Source organism: Cnephaeus nilssonii (genome assembly GCF_951640355.1).
Source record: "Cnephaeus nilssonii genome assembly, chromosome: 9".
NCBI classification, from domain to species: domain Eukaryota; kingdom Metazoa; phylum Chordata; class Mammalia; order Chiroptera; family Vespertilionidae; genus Cnephaeus; species Cnephaeus nilssonii.
Genome location: NC_137080.1, coordinates 94,011,282 through 94,030,834, shown reverse-complemented (window position 1 = coordinate 94,030,834; position 19,553 = coordinate 94,011,282). Strand labels below are relative to the sequence as shown.

The 19,553-nt window shown below is 49.4% G+C and overlaps 1 protein-coding gene across 2 annotated transcripts; it reads right to left on the bottom strand.

Moving 5' to 3' along the window:
* Positions 1-1,384: 1,384 nt before the first annotated feature.
* On the bottom strand, positions 1,385-19,419 carry VPS52 (VPS52 subunit of GARP complex). Of its 2 annotated transcripts, XM_079780095.1 has the most exons (20): positions 19,085-19,419; positions 16,884-16,968; positions 16,683-16,735; positions 16,429-16,504; positions 16,174-16,241; positions 15,395-15,570; positions 14,893-15,043; positions 14,571-14,671; positions 14,342-14,474; positions 14,145-14,202; positions 13,671-13,804; positions 13,139-13,294; positions 12,221-12,339; positions 11,777-11,900; positions 11,407-11,502; positions 11,218-11,325; positions 10,958-11,023; positions 2,655-2,766; positions 2,304-2,422; positions 1,385-2,110 (listed from the first exon to the last, which is right to left on the bottom strand). In XM_079780095.1, the coding sequence occupies exons 1-20, from the start codon at positions 19,172-19,174 to the stop codon at positions 1,964-1,966; spliced, it is 2,172 nt and encodes a 723-aa protein (XP_079636221.1). In that variant the 5' UTR covers positions 19,175-19,419; the 3' UTR covers positions 1,385-1,963. The 2 variants fall into 2 exon arrangements, with proteins under 2 accessions (XP_079636221.1, XP_079636222.1); XM_079780096.1 differs by lacking the exons at positions 16,683-16,735; positions 16,884-16,968; positions 19,085-19,419 and having other exon boundaries at positions 16,174-16,246; positions 16,429-16,492.
* Positions 19,420-19,553: the final 134 nt, after the last annotated feature.

The window sequence follows — 19,553 nt, the reverse complement described above, 5'->3', positions numbered from 1 at the left end:
AGCCTCGCTGGCTTCCGGGGAGGCCGCCCGTCTCCCCCGCAGGGTGTCCGTGACCCTTCCTCTGGGAACCCGCTTTGGTCAAACAGTGCCCTCCCCCGTCCAAGTCCCACCCCTGGGCCCTCGGTGCTCCTCGCGCTGGGCTGGAGTCGGGGCAAATGTGAGGCCATCCGGATCCCCCAAGGTTGAAACCTCCAAGTGGGGGACGGGTGTTGGTGGGCGAGGAACGAGAAGCGGGGAGGTGGAGGGACCGAGACTGCGGGGCCGCCGACGGCACGAGCCCAGAACACACCGCCGAGCTGGGGGCAGGCCTGGGCGGAACCGCGCAGGGCACCCTGGAAGCCGTGGAGGAGGGAAAGCGGGGTAGCGCCCGGTGAGGTCAGTTAAGGACGCAGCCCTCACCCCGCCCTCGGCCTTGGGCGCCTCCCAGACGCTCCCAGCCGCGGGGCCGACGCTCGGAGTCCTGGTTTCCACAGCCGGCGGAGCGCGGCTCTCGGAGGTGGGGCGGAGCCCGGAAAAGGCGGGAGCGGAGAGGGCAGCTCTCCGCCACGCCCCTCCCCGCGGCAGCCAATCGAGAGAGCTCGCCAGCCACGACAGCCAATCGGGAGCCCGCCAACCGCGACCGCTCGAGCCCCGCCTCGGAACGCGCCAGCCTTCCCTCAGCTGCCAGCGGGAACACTCTCGCACACGGCGCTCAGACAGCTCCCCCGGCGCCCCACCCCCCACCCCTCCCCGCAAGCTGCGGCTTTCCTTGGCCCTGGGAGGGAATGACTGGGCCTTAGGGGAAGAGGAATCAAAGGAAACATCGCCAAATTTCCATTTTACCGACTGCCCTCACCTTCCCCACAGGGACTTAAAGGCGCCTCCTGTCTCTCCAGTCCAGAGTCTAATTCAAATCAGGTGTATAGGCGGAGGCAGCAGGAGACTCCAAGTCAAACACAGAAATGGTGAGGACACCCTGCAAACCCGGCTTACCCGTCCCAACAGTGTGGGTGCTACAGCCCTCTGCAGGGGGCCTAGGGCCGCAGCCAGAGCAGCCAGGGAGCTGACAAAGGAATGGCAATCCCATGGCCAGCTCAAGGGCGGATCCAAGGTAGCCTTGGGACAGTGCCTGAGGTTGCACAGCCTTGTGCCCAGCCCTTGCATCTGCCATTTTAACCAGGAGCCACTTCCTCCACCAGGTAGGTTACTCATGAAATAATCCCCATACTAAAACCAATGCAGCTGCTTTGGCCTAGAGGTTACAGGATACTGTGTGTCCCTACTTTTTCAACACCCACCAAAAGGGAGGTAAGCCCAACACCCATTCAGAGATGGAGGTAACCCTGGAGCACAGATGGGGCTACTTGAAGGCCCCAGGAGGGAGAAAGGACATGGGAGAAGAGTGTTATGTCATATTAAATATTTATTGTTCCCTGCAGACTGACCTTGAAGTACTTCTCAAGCCAGGAGGGGGACTGGTTAGTGTTCAAGTTGCTAGGATCTTAGGTCAAAAAGCTACAGAAATCACTTTGCATGAAAAAAAAAAAATCAATGACTTAGAGGCAGTCTCCCCTTGCCATCAATTCCAAGAGGTGAGGCTTCACACCTCAGGACATGGTGACAAGAGTTGAATGAACCAGAAATGGAGGCAAGTGAAGGTTTTACTAGAGGAAGAGAAAAGAGCCTTGGCTTTAGGTGTGTTTTTCAGGGGCGGGGGGGTTGTGACAAAGTTGGGAGAATGATAAAATCGTTTTGGAAGCCCAGGGAAAGGTGGTCCTGGGAAACCTGAGACACTGGGAGATTCAGAAAGCCAAGGGAATCCAGCTTACCCTGATGAGGCAGGGCCCTGGGGATGAAGGCAGGGTGAGGCAGGTCACAGACCTGGGAGGCAAGGAGGAACTGAAGGGGCAGGAAGGTGAAGAAAGGTACGGGGTGGGCTGTAGGAGTCCATGGAGAGGGCTGGTGAATCCCAGGATCCAGCACATCAGAAGTTAGGCTTGTGCTTCTTGAGCTCCACCATAAGGTGGTGAATGTTGATGAGCTCAGCCCGGGCAGGAAGAGCTCGGAGCTGGGGCTGAGACAACACCCGGTGGAAGCGATGATAGAGCTGGATTAGCTGGGTCAATGCTCCCTGGTCAGAGAAAGTCAAGGAGGGTAAGACTGTGAGATGATGATTAAGAATCAGGTTGGGGCTTATCCAGAACTTTGGGCACAGCTGGTAGTTGAAGATCAAGGATCACTTGGATGATGCTGAGCCCAAGGAAAAGAGGGGGGAACTTAGTGATGGGGTAGTGTGGGAGTGGGAGCTGGGAGTTGAAGGTCACCTGGATGATGCTAGTTCCATTTCTGAAGTTGGTGAAACTCCGCATTACATCCTGACTCAGAGACTCCACCGATGATTTCCAGGAACTACCAAAGCCACGGATCAGCTGAGTAACACGGGCTGATGGCAGGAGGAAAAAGACAGTATCAGATAGAGACTAGGCTACATGATCTTTGATCCCACTAAGTCCTCCCCAAAGCACAGCCATCCTCATCATCCAACCCCTCTCTTCTGGTGTTCTCCCAACCCATTCTTTCCTGATCCACCCACTCCCCATATAATCCACATCCTCTCATTTTTCATTTCTAGTCACCTTACCACTGACCCCTTTTCTACCACACCATCCTTATACCTTCTTCCCCTCGAAGTCGCTCAGCCTGTCCACGCTCAATCAGAGCCTCAGCCTCCTTCACAAATGCCACCAGACCCCCAAAAGGGGGAGAGAGCAACTCTTCAATGAATTCCTGGAGAAACACAGACACATACATACACATACAATTGAGTGTCCTGGTGTCAGCAGATTTTTTCCAATTCTGGCATCATGACCGACTAGATCCTTAGAACATTCCCATAGCAAAGGTCATACACTTTAAGAAACTGATGGTCTCACAAGAGGTAGGGGAAATCTTCAAGGCTTCCCCCTCCTTAAAACAACAACAACAAAAACCCCAGAAACTAAACTTAAATGGGAGCAGAGCAACAAGAAATTGGGGTTAGGGCTGGAAACAGGAGCAAGGCTACCAGAAGGTAAATAGCCATGGCAACTCTACTATCTGGAAACTGAGCCTGACGCCAGCCCCGAGTGGGAAAGCTGAGCCTCTCATGAGAGCTACAAAGAGAGACTCATAAGCAGCAAGAAAAAAGCAGTTAGTTATCTACAGGGGAGCTCCCATAAGTCTGTTAGCTGATTTCTCAATACAAACTTTGCAGGCCAAATGAAATTGGCATTGAATATAAAGTGATGAAAAGCAAGGACCTATAACCAAGATTATGCTACCCAGCAAAGATTTAGAATAGAAAGTCAGATAAAGAGCTTCCCAGATAAGAAAAAGTTAAAGGAGTTCATCACCACCAAACCAGTATTACAAGAAGTGATAAAGCATCTTCTTTAAGAAGATAAAAAAATCTATATATTAAAGGCTAAGTGTTGGTCCGACCGGTAGCTATGACATACACTGACCACCAGGGGGCAGACCCTCAACGCAGTAGCTGCCATGACACACACTGGCCATTTAAAGATAAACGGCACTAAGGACCTGGCACTGACAAACCAACACTCAGCTTCCCCCAAGTGGGAGATAAGCCCCACCACAGTGACAAATTGCAGCCAAGGCTGCCAAGACTCCACGGCACAAAATGCAGCCCACAGCCCAGCCCAGCTCTGAAACAGTAGCTGTGGGCACTGGGTAATGATGTCACATAGCAACATCCAGCTTCCTCTCCCTAGCAACTAGCCTCCTTGGAGTTTCTTCAGCCCAGGAACACAACTTGCTTTATAGCCAGGTGCAAACATTTTACACTTTAACCAAATGTGAAGCATTTTCACATGCCTCATCTTATTTGATCCTCACAGAAGTCCTGGAGTAGGTAGATAGGAGACTTGGTAGAATCGTATTTTCTTTTCATTAGCAGGAAAACGGAGATTTAGAAAGTTTAGAAACTTGACTCGACTGAAAAGAAGAAATAGTGGAACTTGAAAATGACTTCAGGTTTTCTCACTGCGCAGAATATAGTCAAACACTGCTGCGGTTAAATATATTACCCTTTGTTCTCCCTGTGAGATCTACAATAATAATCTGCTTCGTGTTGATATTTACTGCTGTGTTGCTGACAATTACCTGAAAGAGAAGTTGGGGTGCTTCACTGGGCTAGAAAAAGTTTAGCTAAATCAGAAAGCAGGTCTAATTAAGCAAGTTTATTCTATATTTATAAAAGGCTAAGTTGACTCGCACATGTGCAATACATATAAAGCTCTCGCTGGTGTCAATCACATGCATGTGTTTCAATCTGAATTGTCTATTGTGAATTTGGTTGACACTTCTATTATAGAGAAAGGGCAAATAGCAATATTAAAATATTTCTTCTAATTAATTTCCTCTCAATGTGCACGAATCCGTGTACAGGGACACTAGTATGAATAATAAAATGGCAACAAATACATATCTATCAATAATTACTTTAAATTAAAATTGATTAAATGCTTCAATCAAAAGACATATGGAGGCTGAGTGAATAACAAAACAAGACCCTCACATATCAGATTGAGAGACTGAAAGTAAAGGGATGGAAAAAGATATTTCATGAAAATGGAAACAAACAAACAAAAGCTGAGGTAGCAATACTTTACCAGACAAAATAAGACTTTAAAACAAAGGCTATATAACAAGAGACAAAGAAGGACCCAGTAATTACAGTTCTGGACATTTATCCAAAGAAACCCAAAACAATAATTCTAAAAACTACATGCATTCATATGTTCACTGCAGCATTATTTATAATAACTAAGAGATGGAAGAAATCTAAGTGTCTATCAATAGATGAATGGATAAAGATGTGCGGCATATATATAATGGAATATGACTCAGCCGTAAAAAAAAGTATGAAATCTTGCCATCTGCAACAACATGGATGGATGGACCTAAGGGGTATTGTGCTGAGTGAAATAAGTTAGAGAAAGATAAATGTCAAATGATTTCACTCATGTGTGGAATTTAAAAAACAAAATAAGAGAAGAACCAAGATGGTGGTATAGGTAAACACTGGTACTCGCTGCCTCCCACAATCACATCAAAATTACAACTAAAATACAGAACTACCATCATTCAGAACCACCTGAAATCTGACTGAATGGAAGTCCTATAACTAGAGAAGTAAAGAAGAAAGCACATTGAAACTGGTAGGAGGGGTGGAGGCACAGAACGGGGTTGATCTGACACCCATGTGTGGCATTTTGTTAATTGGGAGGGATATCTTGGCTGAGAAGGCCTCCCATGAGGAATAAGGGCTCCCAGTCTCACACCAGCCCCCCAGCCCAGGTTGCAGAGCTAGGAAGAGAAGTCCCTGTAACTTCAGGTTGTAAAAACCAGCGAGGATTGCGGCTGAGTGACATGGAGGCTGCTGGAGTCCCAGGCAATTCCTTTTAAAGGGCCGGTGCAATGACTTCCATGGATTTGTTCCCTCTGAGCTCCAGTACTGGGGTAGCAGCCTGGGGTGTATCCAGGGACTGCCTAGCATGGGGCAAAAACTTGGGGACAGCTTTCTCTAAGATAGGGGTACTCATGGGGTTCATTGTTCCTATGCTGGGACTTCCCCCATCGCAGAGCTGACTAGTAGCCACATCTGAGTCTCCATTAATCTGGCTCACACTGTTTGCTCCTCCCTGGTGATTCCCTGAGACCCAGCCCCATCCAAGCTGTTTGCAGTAGCTTTTCCATATGAATGGCCTGTCCTGGCTCAGGCTTCAGGCTTTCCTAAAATCTCTCAAACAAGCAGCAGGTGGCATCAGTGTGTCCCAAACCTATCAATAAGAGGCCCAAGACAAGGCATAAAATCAGCCTGCCTTGCTTCATAGCTTGGTCTTGCTTGGGCACTTCCAAGACCAACACAAGTAGCAGCCATCTGCAGATACACCCTGTAGCTTCTGCCAGGTGGCCCCAGGCAGAGGCCCTAGAGCCAGTGCACCTGATGGACAACTTCAGACCACATCAGATCACAACTCTACACATTTATAAGCAACACACTCAAGGAGCAGACTCATCGAGCACCAAAGCCCCACTGAAGCAAGTCCTGCTCCACAGGGGTGTCTCCTGCACAGCAAACTCTGCCACTGTAGTCACAGCTGTTCCTCACAGCCAGTTGGACTGGAGGTTAATTCCTCCCAGTGACTCCAACAGCAATCAAGACTCAACTACAACAAGACTGTACACATAACCCACACAGGGGTCCACGTAGAGTGCCCAGCTCAGATGACTGGAGAGGCTGAGCCACTGAGCCCTACAGGACACCTACTACACAAGGCCACTTTACCAATTTCAGGAGACATAGCAGCTCTACCTAATATATAGAAACAAACCAAGGGAAGCAGCCAAAATACAGACACAAAGAAATATGTCACAAATGAAAGAACAGAAGAAATCTCCAGAAAAAGAACTAAATGAAATGGAAGCAAACAAACTACTAGATACAGAGTTCAAAACAATGGTTATAAGGATGCTCAAGAATCTTGAGATCTTCAAGGGACTTAGTGAGAATTTCCAGGATCTTAGTGAGATTTTCCAAGACATGAAAAAGGACCAATCAGATATTAAGCATAAACTAACTGAAATAAAGAATAATTCGCAGGGATTCAACAGTAGAGTACAGGATGCCGAGAATCAAATCAGAGATTTGGAATATGAGGAAGCAAAAAACATCCAATCAGAAGTGCAAAAAGAATCCAAAAATATGAAGACAGTGTAAGAAGTGTCTGGGAGAACTTCAAACGTACCAACATTCACATAATGGGGGTGCCAGAAGGAGAAGACAAAGAGCAGGATATTGAAAACCTATTTGAAGAAATAATGACAAGAAAACTTTCTCTACCCAGTGAAAGAAGTAGACTTACAAGTCCAGGAAGTGCAGAGTTCCAAACAAGAGGAATCCCCATACCAAGACACATCATAATTAAAATGTCAAGGGTTAAAGACAAAGAGAATCTTAAAAGCAGCAAGAGAAAAGCAGTTAGTTACCTACAAGGGAGCATCCACACAACTGTCAGCTGATTTCTCAACAGAAACATTGCAGGCCAGGAGTGGCAAGAAATATTCAAAGTGATGAATAGCAAGGACCTAACCAAGATCAATCCACCCAGCAAAGCTATCATTTAGAACTGAAGGTCTAATAAAGAAGCTATCATTTAGAACTGAAGGTCTAATAAAGAGCTTCACAGACAAGAAAAAGCTAAAGGAGTTCATCACCACCAAACCAGTATTACATGAAATGTTGAAGGATGTTCTTTAAGAAGAGGAAGAAAGAGAGGAAGGAGGAGGAGGAGGAGGAGAAGAAAGAGAAGGATAAAAAGATTAAAAATATGAACAATAAAATGGCAATAAATACATATCAACAATTTAATCCTATATAATAAAAGGGTAATATGCAAATTGACCTTAATGGCAGAACGACCAGGAATGACCGGTTGCTATGATGCGCACTGACCACCAGGGGGCAGATGCTCAACACAGGATCTGCCCCCTGGTGGTCAGTGAGCTTCCACAGGGGGAGCCCCACTCAGCCAGAATCTGGCTCATGGCTGGCCAGCGCAGCGGCGGTGGCGGGAGCCTCTCCTGCCTCCACAGCAGCACTAAAGATGTCCGACTAACGGCTTAGGCCTGTTCCCCCAGGGAAGCGGGCCTAAGCCATTAGTTGGACATCCTCCGAGGGCTCTCAGGCTGCCAGAGGGATGTCTGACTGCCAGCTTTGGCCCAATACCCCCAGGAGCGGGCCTAAGCCGGCAGGTAGACACCCCCGAGGGCTCCGGGGCTGCCAGAGGGATGTCTGACTGACAGCTTAGGCCTGATCCCCCAGGGAGCGGGCCTACGCCAGCAGGTGGAAATCCCCCAAGGGGTTTCAGACGCAGGCCAGGCTGAGGGACCGCCCCCCCCCATGAGTGCACGAATTTTCGTGCACCGGGTCTCTAGTCTAAAAATAAAAATAAACAAACAAGAAATCTAATGAACAAAATAAACTGATGAATTAAATAGAACCAGAGGCATGGAAACATAGAACAGACTGATGAATCTCAGAGGGAAGGGTGGAGGGTGAGGGGGGAGTGGGAAGAGATTAACCAAACCATTTACTAGTATATGCATATATGCATTACCTATGGACACAGACAATATGGTGGTGAAGGCCTAGGGCCAGAGTGGGAACTGGGTGGAGGAGGGAAATGGGAAAAAGGAGAACATCTATAATATTCTCAGCAATAAAGGTGTTTTTTTTTTAAAAAAGAGATAAAATACATATGGAAAGTATCTGCAATCTATATAACCAACAAAAGATCAGTATGTAAAATATATAAAGAGCTCTTTTTAAAAAAAATGTTTTTATTGATTTTGAGATAAAATTTACCTACATAAAAAACTTATCTACATCTATGTCATCTATGTGCACTAAAAGACATAAGTGTTCAAAGTAAACAAACAAAATTGGAACAGACTCATAGATGCACAGAGCAAACTGGTGGCTGATAGAGGGAAGGGGGCTTGGGGCTGGGTGAAAAAGGTGAAGGGATTAATAAGTACAAACTGATAGTTATAGAAGTCATGGAGATGTAAACTACAGTATAGGGAATATACTCATTAATATTGTCAAAGGACTTATATGCATACTAGAGGCCTGGTGCACGAATTCATACACTGGTGGGGTCCTTTGGCCAGGCCTACGATTGGGGTCGATCAGGGCTGTCTCGCCCAGTCCTGATCGGGGCCGTCAGGGCTGGCCAGCCGGGAAGGGACCAAAGGAGGTTGGCCGGCTGGGGAGGGACCAAGGGAGGGCTCCAGGACACGTCCAGCCCTCTGGTCCAGTCCCGATCAGCCGGACACCAGTAGCAAGCTAACTTACCCAGTTGGAGCGTCTGGCCCCTGGTGGTCATTGCACGTCATAGCGACTGGTTGGTCAACCAATGGGTCGGACACTTAGCATATTACACTTTTATTAGATAGGATATGTATAGCCCATAGACACAGACAACAGTGCAGTGAAGGCCTGGGTGTGGGCAAAGGAGGGAAAATGGGGGACATCTATAATATTCTCAACAATAAAAGTAAATTAAAAATATAATAATAGTATTGTAATAACTATGCATGTTATCAATTCAGTACTGGAAATATTGGGGGTAACATTTTGTAAAATATCTGATTGTCTAACCACCATGCTGTTCACCTCAAACTAATGCAAAATAATACTGAAAGTAAACTGTAATTGAAAAAGTAAAATGGAAAAAAAAGACATAATAGTTCATAAAACAATGCTCACAGTAGCAAAAAACTGGAAGTAATCTAAATGTCCTCTTACAGGAACACATGTTATATTCACATAAGTAACATGATCCAACAGTGAAAAAGAGTGAACTACAGCCATGTGTAATAATGTGTGATCATATTAGAAAAATTATGCTTGAAAAAATCCTGTGATTCTGTTTTTATAACACTAAAAATATCTATAATAATAAAAGCCTATGCGGGCCTGACTGGTTTGGCTCGGTGGATGGAGCGTCGGCCTGCGGACTGAGGGGTCCCGGGTTCGATTCCGGTCAAGGGCATATACCTTGGTTGCGGGCACATCCCCAGTGGGGAGTGCGCAGGAGGCAGCTGATTGATGTTTCTCTCTCATCAATGTTTCTAACTCTCTCCCTCTCCCTTCCTCTCTGTAAAAAATCAATAAAATATATATTTTTTTAAAAAGCCTATGCGGTTCTGACACCCTCACGCAGTGACACCCTCACGCCGTAACGATCACCAGGAGGTTGCATGTGCAGCGGGCGCATGTGGGTGGGCGGGGCTGCATGCACAGCAAGGTGTGCGCGGCAAGGCATGCGTGGGTGGGCAGGGGCTTGATGCTGCACGTGTGATGCAGAGGCGGGTCCTGCGGCTACAGCCTACTTCTTTGGGGCAATCCATCGCAGGGCTCCCACACTGTAAGAGGGCACAGGCCAGGCCTCTAGTATATAAATTGTTTTGACATAGCTATATTTTTAATTGATTTTTTAGAGGGCAGAAGAGAGAAACAGTGATCTATTGTTCCACTTATATATTCATCGGTTGATTCTTTTTAAAAATATATATATTTTTTTATTGATTTCAGAGAGGAAGGGAGAGGGAGAGATAGAAACATCAATGATGAGAGAGAATCATTGATCGGCTGCCTCCTGCACACCTCACAATGGGGATCGAGCCTGCCACCTGGGGATGTGCTCTGACTAGGAATTTAACTGTGATCTCCTGGTTCATAGGTTGACACTCAACCACTGAGCCCCACTGACCCAGCCATTGGTTAATCCTCGTATGTGCCCTGACCAGGGATCGAACCTACAACTTTGGCATATCAGGATGATGTTCTAACCAACTGAGCTATCCAGCCACGGCTTAGCTATAGCTAAATTTTTAAAAGCAAGAGTATGATAAACACAGCAGGTAGGTCACCAGGTGCTTCTAATGTGAAAGGCAGGGAGATGGGATGAAGAGGAATTCACACTCTGAGATTCGTTATTGTTAAGGTGTATTGTAGGCTCACGGGTGTTTATAGCATTAAAAAAATACAAAATACCGGGCCTGCGAGACTCAGTGATTGAGCGTTGACCTATGAACCAGGATGTCATGGTTCCATTCCCGGTCAGGGCACGTACCCAGGTTGCGAGCTCGGTCACCAGTGTGGGGTGTGCAGGAGGCAGCCGATCCGGTGATTCTCTCTCATCATGGATGTTTCTCTCTCTCTTTCCCTCTCCCTTCCTCTCTGAAATCAAATATATTTTTTTAAAAATAGACCAATAATGACATGTTGTGAACCAGGAATTATTCCAATTCTGTGTAGATGGAGTCCAGTAACTGCCACTACACACACACACACACACACACACACACACACACACGGCTGTGCCTTTCCTTTTCCCCACATCCCTACCTGTGTCCGAGCATTGAGCAGCTGCTGGAAACCCTCGACCTCTTTGCTGTCATCCGCAGCCCGCTCCTAAGGGAAGACAAAGGGAAATATCAAGTTCAGGAGAGGCAGCCCTCACTGCAGGATATCCCCTTCCTCCCACATTTACTGCACTGGCCAGACTCCAGAATAAACCATGAACCAACAAAAACAAGCCCTCAGAGCTAGCACAACAATGGGGCACCCAATGCCCTGGGCGGGGAAGCGGGAAGCAGGGCGCCTACCATCAGCACGCCCAGCATCATGTCGTAGTTGTTGATCAGAAAGACAAGCTGCTCCTTCCTTGAGGAGAACTCCGCTGCCACTCGGAGGACGAAATTCTCCACTTCCACCTGGAGAAGCCCGGAGGAGACGGGAGGTGAGGGCACAGGCCCTCCTCACCCGCCACGGCTTCGGCTGGAGCTGCCCCTCACCTGGAGCTGCCCCAGCAGCTGCATCGTCCGCTCGTTGGGGATTGTCTGGTTGATGCTGACAAGGGCAGAGGAGAACTCTGCGTATCGCCGTGTGATCTGGGAGAAAGAAGGTGGGAAGAAAAATCACCCCAACCTCCTGACTCAGCCACAACCACCTCTCACTCCCCTGAGCTGGCCAACCCGTGTGTGACTCCCACCTCCAATCCTACCACCGGTGCCCAACCGCCCTGAATGTAACGCTCCTGGACTGCCCCTCACGCCGGTTAGCTACACATCCCGCCAGGCACAAAAGAAACGTGTAGCCAACCCCCCAAACTGAAGTTTAGCGCCCTGCCTTTCAGGAACCTCTGCTACCCTTGCCCTCCCTCACATAGTGGGGCCGAGTATCCAGTCCCCCAAGGCGCTGAGGGTCAGTGCTTCGGACACTCTGGACATTCATCTCCAGTATCAGCTCAAACCGTGGCCACAGCAAGGCAAGCACCTGTTCCCAGTACCTGTGGGCTTAACCAGAATCAGCGATCAGCTGGCCAGGAATGTCAGCGTCAGGTGGGGGTGGGCGAATGGTCGGGGAGGAGTGGTGTTTGTGTGAGGGTGAGGAAAGCCCATCCCATTCTGGGGCATCTTGCAGGTTAAGAGCTGGGGGCCGGTGCTGGTAGGACTGGGTATGAAACGTGAGTCAGACCAGCAGTGCTGCCTCCTGGCAGGTGAATGGGGTTAGGGTCACTGGTATCGAGTCAGTAGGAGCCTAAGGGAAGGGTTCTGTAAGGCCAAGAGCTCAAGGCCAGCAGGGCTTCAAGGACCAGAACTCAGTGACCTGTCCAGGGCGGGAACATCCCTCTTTGTTGCAATGTTGCGGAATCGGAGGACGATGTGGATACAGAGAAAAACAGCAATGGCATCATAGCAGTCAGCGAGATAGGACTCCAGGTGCTTCTGTGATTTAAGAACAGGCAGAGGACGGGAAGAGCGCGTTACTTTGTCCTTCCCAGTGGCCAGAGACAAATGCACGTGCGCCTATGGGGATGCAGCCCGGAGAGGGAGGAAGGGAGGGAGGGAAATGCCCCTTGCCCTGCTCTGTCCGCTGCCTTGCTCACAGGGTCTATGACCACGAGCCTAGTACAGAATTCAGGGCTGAGCACTGAGGTTTACGGGCCCCTAAACTACTGCCTGGGTGTGGGTCAGCAGTAGGGGTAGCCTTGGGGACCCCAAGCTTTAAGGGTTTTGTAGGGAGTCACGCTGTGAGTACAAGGCTTAGATGTTTCATTTTTATTTTGTTGTGCGTTTTTTTTAAATATGGAACACTTCACGAATTTGCATATCATCCTTGCGCAGGGGCCATGCTAATCTTCTCTGTATTATTCTAATTTTAGTATATGTGCTGCTGAAGTGAGCACTATTTCTATTTTTTAAAATATATTTTTATTGGTTTTAGAGAGGGAGAGAGAGATAGAAACATCAATGAGAGAGAATAATTGACTGGCTGCCTCCTGCACGCCCCCTACCGGCGATTGAGCCCACAACCCGGGGCATGTGCCCTGAGCGGGGATCGAACCGTGACCTCCTGGTTCAGAGGTCAATGCTCAATTATTGAGACACACCGGCTCGCAAGGCTTACATGTTTCAGTATGAGGGGTCCTGATTTCATTACCACCAGAGCCATGGCCCTCCAATGGTGCGGATAAGGACCGAGGACATGAGTCTGAGAGCACAGGAGCTAGGGCAGGGGTCTTACCAGGGTCATGCTGAGCGTGCGGCCCATGACAGCATGGAAGAGGTCGTGTGCAGCCGTGCCAGACACAACAAAGAATTCACAGATGAAAAGATATTCCCGGCAGGAATTGTCTAGGAGGGCGTAGTGCTGGCTGCGAAAGAGGGCCTCAAATGGATACTAGGATGGGAGGGTAAAGAAGAGAGAGAGGGATGAACCCCAACAATGACTCCCTGTAGATGTGGCTGGGAAATCAGTATACGAAACATCATCCTGAATAGGTAGGTACTGAAGGGGGGAAGGGGTACAAGAGAACAGCCCCCGCCTCACCTGCTGCGGCTACTCCTGCATATCCCTCCACAGCTGCCCCAGGACCTGTCTCTTCCCCCTGTGCCCTAAGTCCACGGTCCCAGCCTTCTGGGACTCACAGTACACTAGGGAGCCCCGAAGAGGCCACTCCTACATCCCAGGGGCTGACAGGAGCTCTGACCTTCCCACCCAGCCCCAGCCAGCCTCTCAGCACCCCCTCACGACTGAAGCTTGCTCTTCCTCCTACCCTCTGTTCTCCCCGCTGGGCAGTGTGGGGCACCAGGATGGGGGCCTCCAGCTCAGTGGGGGAGATGACAGAGCCACGGGTCCCCAGGGTGAAGATGGTGTTTCTGCTTCGCAGGGACGGCTTTGAAAAGAATCGTGAAGGGTCAGAGTCAGGGAAATAAGATCACAGCTGTGACAGAAAATCAGACTCAGCACCTCCGGGGCCTACAGCAGCCGACAGTCTAGAGGCCCCTCTTTTCCCAGAACCAGTGCCCACTTCACCTGACACCTGTGAGTGTGCTTCAGGAGGCCTCTACACCTCGACATGAGAGGCAAAACTAAGGATCAAAAGGACGTTCTCCTGGGAGGGATGGCCACAGCCTCCATCACATTCTCACAGGGTTAGGTCCCACAGAAAAAGGAAAGCAGCAGTGCCTTGGAGGCTAGTCAGAAGCCCCGGGCTCTCCAGGCCGAGCACAGGGTCAGCTCAGGATATCTTTCTTTGCTGTATCTTCCACGCCCATTAGGTCATCCTTCTCAGCGACTTCCTCGTACTGGAGAAAAAAGGAAAAGAACTGGTAACCATTTCTGCCCACAGAACCATAAAAAATTTGTTTTTACATTGTCCGCCCCCCGCCCAGCGGTGTCCTTCCCAGCCCAGGAGCCAGGAATCTTCCTCCCTCTTGGCCTCACCTGCACCTTCATGAGCCGCCCCAGGTAGGAGCGGTAGTAAGACAGGTAGATCTTGCTCAGCGTCTCCACATATTCGTCCCGGATCTCCTTCGCTGTTGCTCTTTCATTGCCCAGCAGGAACTGATAGAAGAACCTGCAGGGGCCAGGGACCGTCAGTGTCGCTGCCTGCCCAAGAAACCGGACACCACACGTGGCTGCCCAAGGCTCGAGGCCATCCTCCCATGGTGACCTGTACTTCAGCAGGGCCGTCTGGGGGATCTGATAGTTGGTCATCGGTTTTCTGAAGGAATAAATCTTCTGAAGGATGAACTCTCGGATCTTCGTCACGGCCTAGATATGGGGGACAAACAGGGCAGGAAGCTGCAACCGCCTTTCTGTTGGGAGCACTGAGGGAAGTGACAGGTGTTAGGAGGAGGAGGAAGGGTGGAGAAGAGCCGTTTTTTAAGGTCCTCAGGGGAACCCAGGGATGTGAGCATGAGCTCTGGCAGGGGAAGGCGGGGAAGGTATCGGGAGGCTGGTTCTAGTCTCTGGGCTATCCCCCCAGCCCTCACCTTGACCCGCAGCCGGTCGAGGACACCCCTGACGTCAGCACAGGCCGCTGTGCCTCTAGCCTCCTGCTCTCGGACTGCGGCTGCCTTGGCATCCAGTTCCTGCAGCTGTTCCAGGAATCTGGGTTCTGTCACTGGCGCCTCCAGAATTGCCCTAGGTAGCAGGAAGGGGTGGGACGGGTTGGGAGGGAGACTTAGCATCCCTAGACTCCGATTCGTATCCTTGACGTCCAACCTCTCTCCTTTCCCTCTTACTGTGTCGTAGTCAGGGTTTACGTACAGTTTTCTGTTCTTGGGCCCCTCACTACACCCCTGACCCTGGACGATTCCTAGTCTTTGATGCCTAAAGCATGCATCAAGGTTAGAAAGGGCTGTCGACCCAACCACCAACTTCTGGAAGGCACTTGGTGACCTGAAGCCAGGAATCCCATGTGGTAAGCAGGTTAGGTCAGCCCAGCCCACCTGCCTGCTATAAACACTGTGGCCCTTCAAACTAGTAACTCACGTGACCAGAGCAGTGGGCACTACCAGACCATCGACAAGCTCCCCAAGTTTCCCTCGAACTGCCTGGCGGTTTCGAAGCCGAATGTTCATGGCCCCTGACTGTTCCTGCAGCGTCCGGATCTCCGAGCTGATGGAGCTGAGGTCACTCTGAAAAGCTCCCAACATCTGCTCCATGCGCTGGGAAAAAGGCAGAAGATGTTGCTGGAGCGCCACAGGGCTGGCAGGGGACAAGTGGGCCACCCAAGTGCATTGGTGACGTCTCCCGTATCAATTAGCCCATGAGGGTAGCAGGTGATGAGGGAAGAGGTACCCCAAAGGCCACTGGCAAATAACATCAGTTATGGCAGTAACAACAAAAAAGGCTGCTGAGGTCATATTGCAAGTGGCTTTGTCCCCACCTGAGGTTGACGACCTAAAGAATGACACCCCCCTGGTTGGTTTGGCTCAGTGGATAGAGCGTTGGCCTGTGGACTGAAGGGTCCTGGTTCAATTCCGGTCAAGGGCACATACCTTGGTTGTACGTTCCCCGGCCCTGGTCGGGGTGCGTGCAGGAGGCAACCAATCGATGTGTCTCTCTCACATTGATGTTTCTCTCTGTCTCTCCCTCTCCCTTCCACTCTCTCTAAAAATCAATGGAAAAATATCCTTGGGTGAGGATTAACAAAGTAATAATAATAATAATAATAATAATAATAAGAAGAAGAAGAAGAAGAAGAAGGGCACCAAAGACCACGATCTGGTTCAAGGTTATTTGAGGGGTTCCAGGTCATGGCGACTAACCTCGAGGACAGCATCGCAGGCTGTGATCTGGTTGTGCAGTGATGCTATGTTCTCACTCTCCTGGATATCTGACCCACAGAAAGTCAAGGGGCCTCTCTGTGAGGATGGAGATCCTCAGACCTGCAGGACCTCTCCAGTTTCTCCCTGCGGTGCTAGAACCCTGAGAGAGAAGAGGTCACCCCAGCCAGGTTGTCTGCACCACGCTCCACAAACCCCCATTTTAATGACACCCCCCTTTCCTCTGCTGGAGGATACAATCCCGAATGGACTTCTGCTCAATCTGTTGTAGCTCCAGCTCCACCTGCTTTGAATAGTGACGGAGATCCACACCCTGGAGAACAGACATTGCAGTTCAAGAGGAGGTCACAGTGAGGGACACTGAGCAGAATGGACGCAGGACCAGTGGGTGAGACACCAGGATATAAGCACAAAAGACTGTTTCCATCTTTTTTCCTTCCAGGGGAGGGTAAGTGTGGGGGAGGGCAGGTTAGTATAGTAGAAAGTCTCACCGTTTTAAGAGCTTCCTTTACTAACTCATCCTCCAGATTTGCCTGAATGTGAACTGGAAATAAAAGTTTATTATAAAGGTGCAGTTCACAGCTTCCTCTCCCCACAATGAACATCTGCACACCAATCCCTGCCTTGTTACTTCCAGCCCCCATGCCTCTCAGAGTATAGGCACTCTGCATCCACCCTGGGCCATCACTTACCATCGACTTCATCCAGGATAAATTCATCAGAGGTGAGGTCCAACACTCCAAGCTGCAACGGCTCCTGCAGATCAGGACCACCCCCCTGGACAGGGATAAGTTAATGAGAAAGGATACAGGGGAAAAAGGGAAGACAAAATATAATGGAGCCCTAACCGGTTTGGCTCAGTGGATAGAGTGTCGGCCTGAGGACTGAAGGGTCCTGGGTTCAATTCGTCAATTCCATACCTCGCCTGGCTGGTGTGGCTGTGTTGAGTGCTCATCTATGAACCAGGAGGTCATGATTTGATTCCCAGTCTGGGATGCAGGTTAGTTACCCAGCAGTGGGTGTGCAGGAGGCAGGGGATCAATGATTCTCTCATCATGCATGTTTTTATTTCTCTCTCCCTCTCTCTGAAATATATAAAAACATATTTAAAAAAAATAAAGCACGTATCTCAATTACAGGCCCAATCCCCAGCCCCACTTGGGCACATATGGGAGGCAACCAATCAATGTGTCTCTCTCATATCAATGTTTTCTTTTTAAAATATATTTTTATTGATTTCAGAGAGGAATGGAGAGGGAGAGATAGAAACATCAATGATGAGAGAGAATCATTGATTGGCTCCTCCTGCAAGCCCCCTACTGGGGATCGAACCTGCAACCTTGTCGTGTGCCTTTGACCAGAATCAAACCTGGGACCCTTCAGACCGCTCTATCCACTGAGCCAAACAAGCTAGGGCTCATATCGATGTTTTCTGTCTCTCGCCCTCCCTTACACTCTAAGAATCAAAGGGAAAATATCCTCAGGTGAGGATTAACAAAACACACACCAAATAAATAAATACATACATATCTATATCTATCTATCTATCTATCTATAATGGAATAATCCCTAATCCTTCAAGGGGGAGGAACTGTAACTGGGCAGCCATAGGTAGTGCATGAAAAATTCCAAGAGTCTCACATTGTACCCACACTATGACTTGGGGCTGATGGGCAGGGAATATGACAAGGAACCAGGCCATCCACAGAGAATGGATGAGAAAAGTTAGGAGTTGCAGAACTTGCAGTTGAAGTTAGGAGCCCAGACTTCTACTATTCTATCACAATCCCTCTGGGGAGCTCCAGTCTTTCTAGAAACGTCAGCTAACAGTGTTTACCACTCACTGATCTAACCAACAACCTATATTGTAGTGTTTTAGGCCCTTCTCACCGACACCAGAGAGGTGTTACCAGAGAGGAGAGCCCCCTGAACTAGTGGGAGAGGGCTGTCCCCAACTTTGATCCTTGTCTTCTCATATAAATGAATTTATACGAGGGACCTTGACTGCGTTGTGAACAGCCAATTTATTAAAGCAATTAAAGCGTGCAACTTTATTGAGAAAGCAAAGCAAGCAAATCTATTTCATCTGGCTTGGAGCACAGATGGGCTTTTCCGGCTAATCCGGAAAAGTGAGTGTCTGGAGCAAGTTGGAGGAGTAATATGCCCCCCTGTCTGTAGGTTTCAAAAGATTCTTTTGCTGAATATCTTGGTACAGATTAAGTCTCAAGGTTTTCTTGTTGTGGTCTTCCCAGAATCCTGGCAACTTTATCTCGCCGAGCCCTGAGACTGCTGGCTTCTCTGCTTAGGGAGTAAAAGCGCCGTTTTTTCCTTTCGGCTTTCCGCCTCGCTTTCTGCATTCATTAGGGGAAGACAGTGGTTTTTCCATGGCTGGGGAAGACAGTGGTTTGTTATTTGCAGGCCAGTTGCAAATTACTCACACTGTTTGGCCTTGTCCTAATTTTTCTGCCTCAGTTTCCCCTATTCCTGCCCTGGAATCTTGCCTGTAACAGTATGTCTTATAATTTCCTTCACCTTGTAGGTATAGAAAGCGATGGCAGAGAGGTAGCTAACTTGCCCAAGGACACACAGCGTGAGTAGCAGAGCTGGAACTAAAACACAGGCAATCTGCCCCCAGAGGCCACGTTCTTAACCTTTAGACAGCACGGCTTCTCTATTCTGCCCCCAAATCTGGAGGTTAATTGAAATTGTGCCCCGGGAATTGGAGTCGACCGTTCTGGTCCCTGCTCAAGCTCGGGTCCGATTCCAGGGAGGGCTACGGAGCGCATCTCTGGCCGCCGCCGAGCTCCCACCCTAACCTAAACCCAGCCCGGGTCTTTTACACGCGAGGACGACCGAACGAGACTCCGGAGGAGAAAAAGCCCTGCGTTCTCACCAGCGGGCCCTCCTCCTCCTCCATGTCTGAGGCCCCGGCCCGCAACACCAGCTCCCGGGCAGCGGCCGCCATGGTGGCAGCGGCGGCCATTCGCGCAGCCTCACTTCCGGCAGCTGTCAGTCGCGCGAGTCCGTTCTCCCGAGAGGAACTACACGTCTAGAGTGCGTTGCACAGCGCGAAATCGTTCCCAGGTATTTGCGTTAAATGTTTCACTCCAGCCTCCCCTTTGAGCGCTAAGCACTTCACCCAGGTACAAACGGGAAGTGGAAGTCTCAGCACAATCTCCCCCGGAACCTTCGCGGCTCTCACACCCCAAAACGTTACGAGCGGTAAAAGAGACCACGCCGGAAGTTGTAGCAACTAATTCAGACCCTCTGAAGTCAAGTGGCACGCCGGCACAAGCCGTTTCCGGAAGCTACACCAACATCACCCCGCCCCTTCCGCCTGCTCGCTATATAAGACTATTACG

Bases quoted from the DNA above. Each gene is read 5' to 3' on its own strand.
- VPS52 (XM_079780095.1), bottom strand. From the start codon at position 19,174: ATGGCCGCCGCTGCCACCATGGCGGCCGCTGCCCGGGAGCTGGTGTTG. The intron at 16,969-19,084 runs GTGAGAACGCAG...ATCCCTGTCCAG, and splicing joins AGGAGGAGGAGGGCCCGCTG to GGGGGTGGTCCTGATCTGCA. The intron at 13,295-13,670 runs GTAGGAGGAAGA...CTCCCATCCTAG, and splicing joins CCCAGCGGGGAGAACAGAGG to TATCCATTTGAGGCCCTCTT.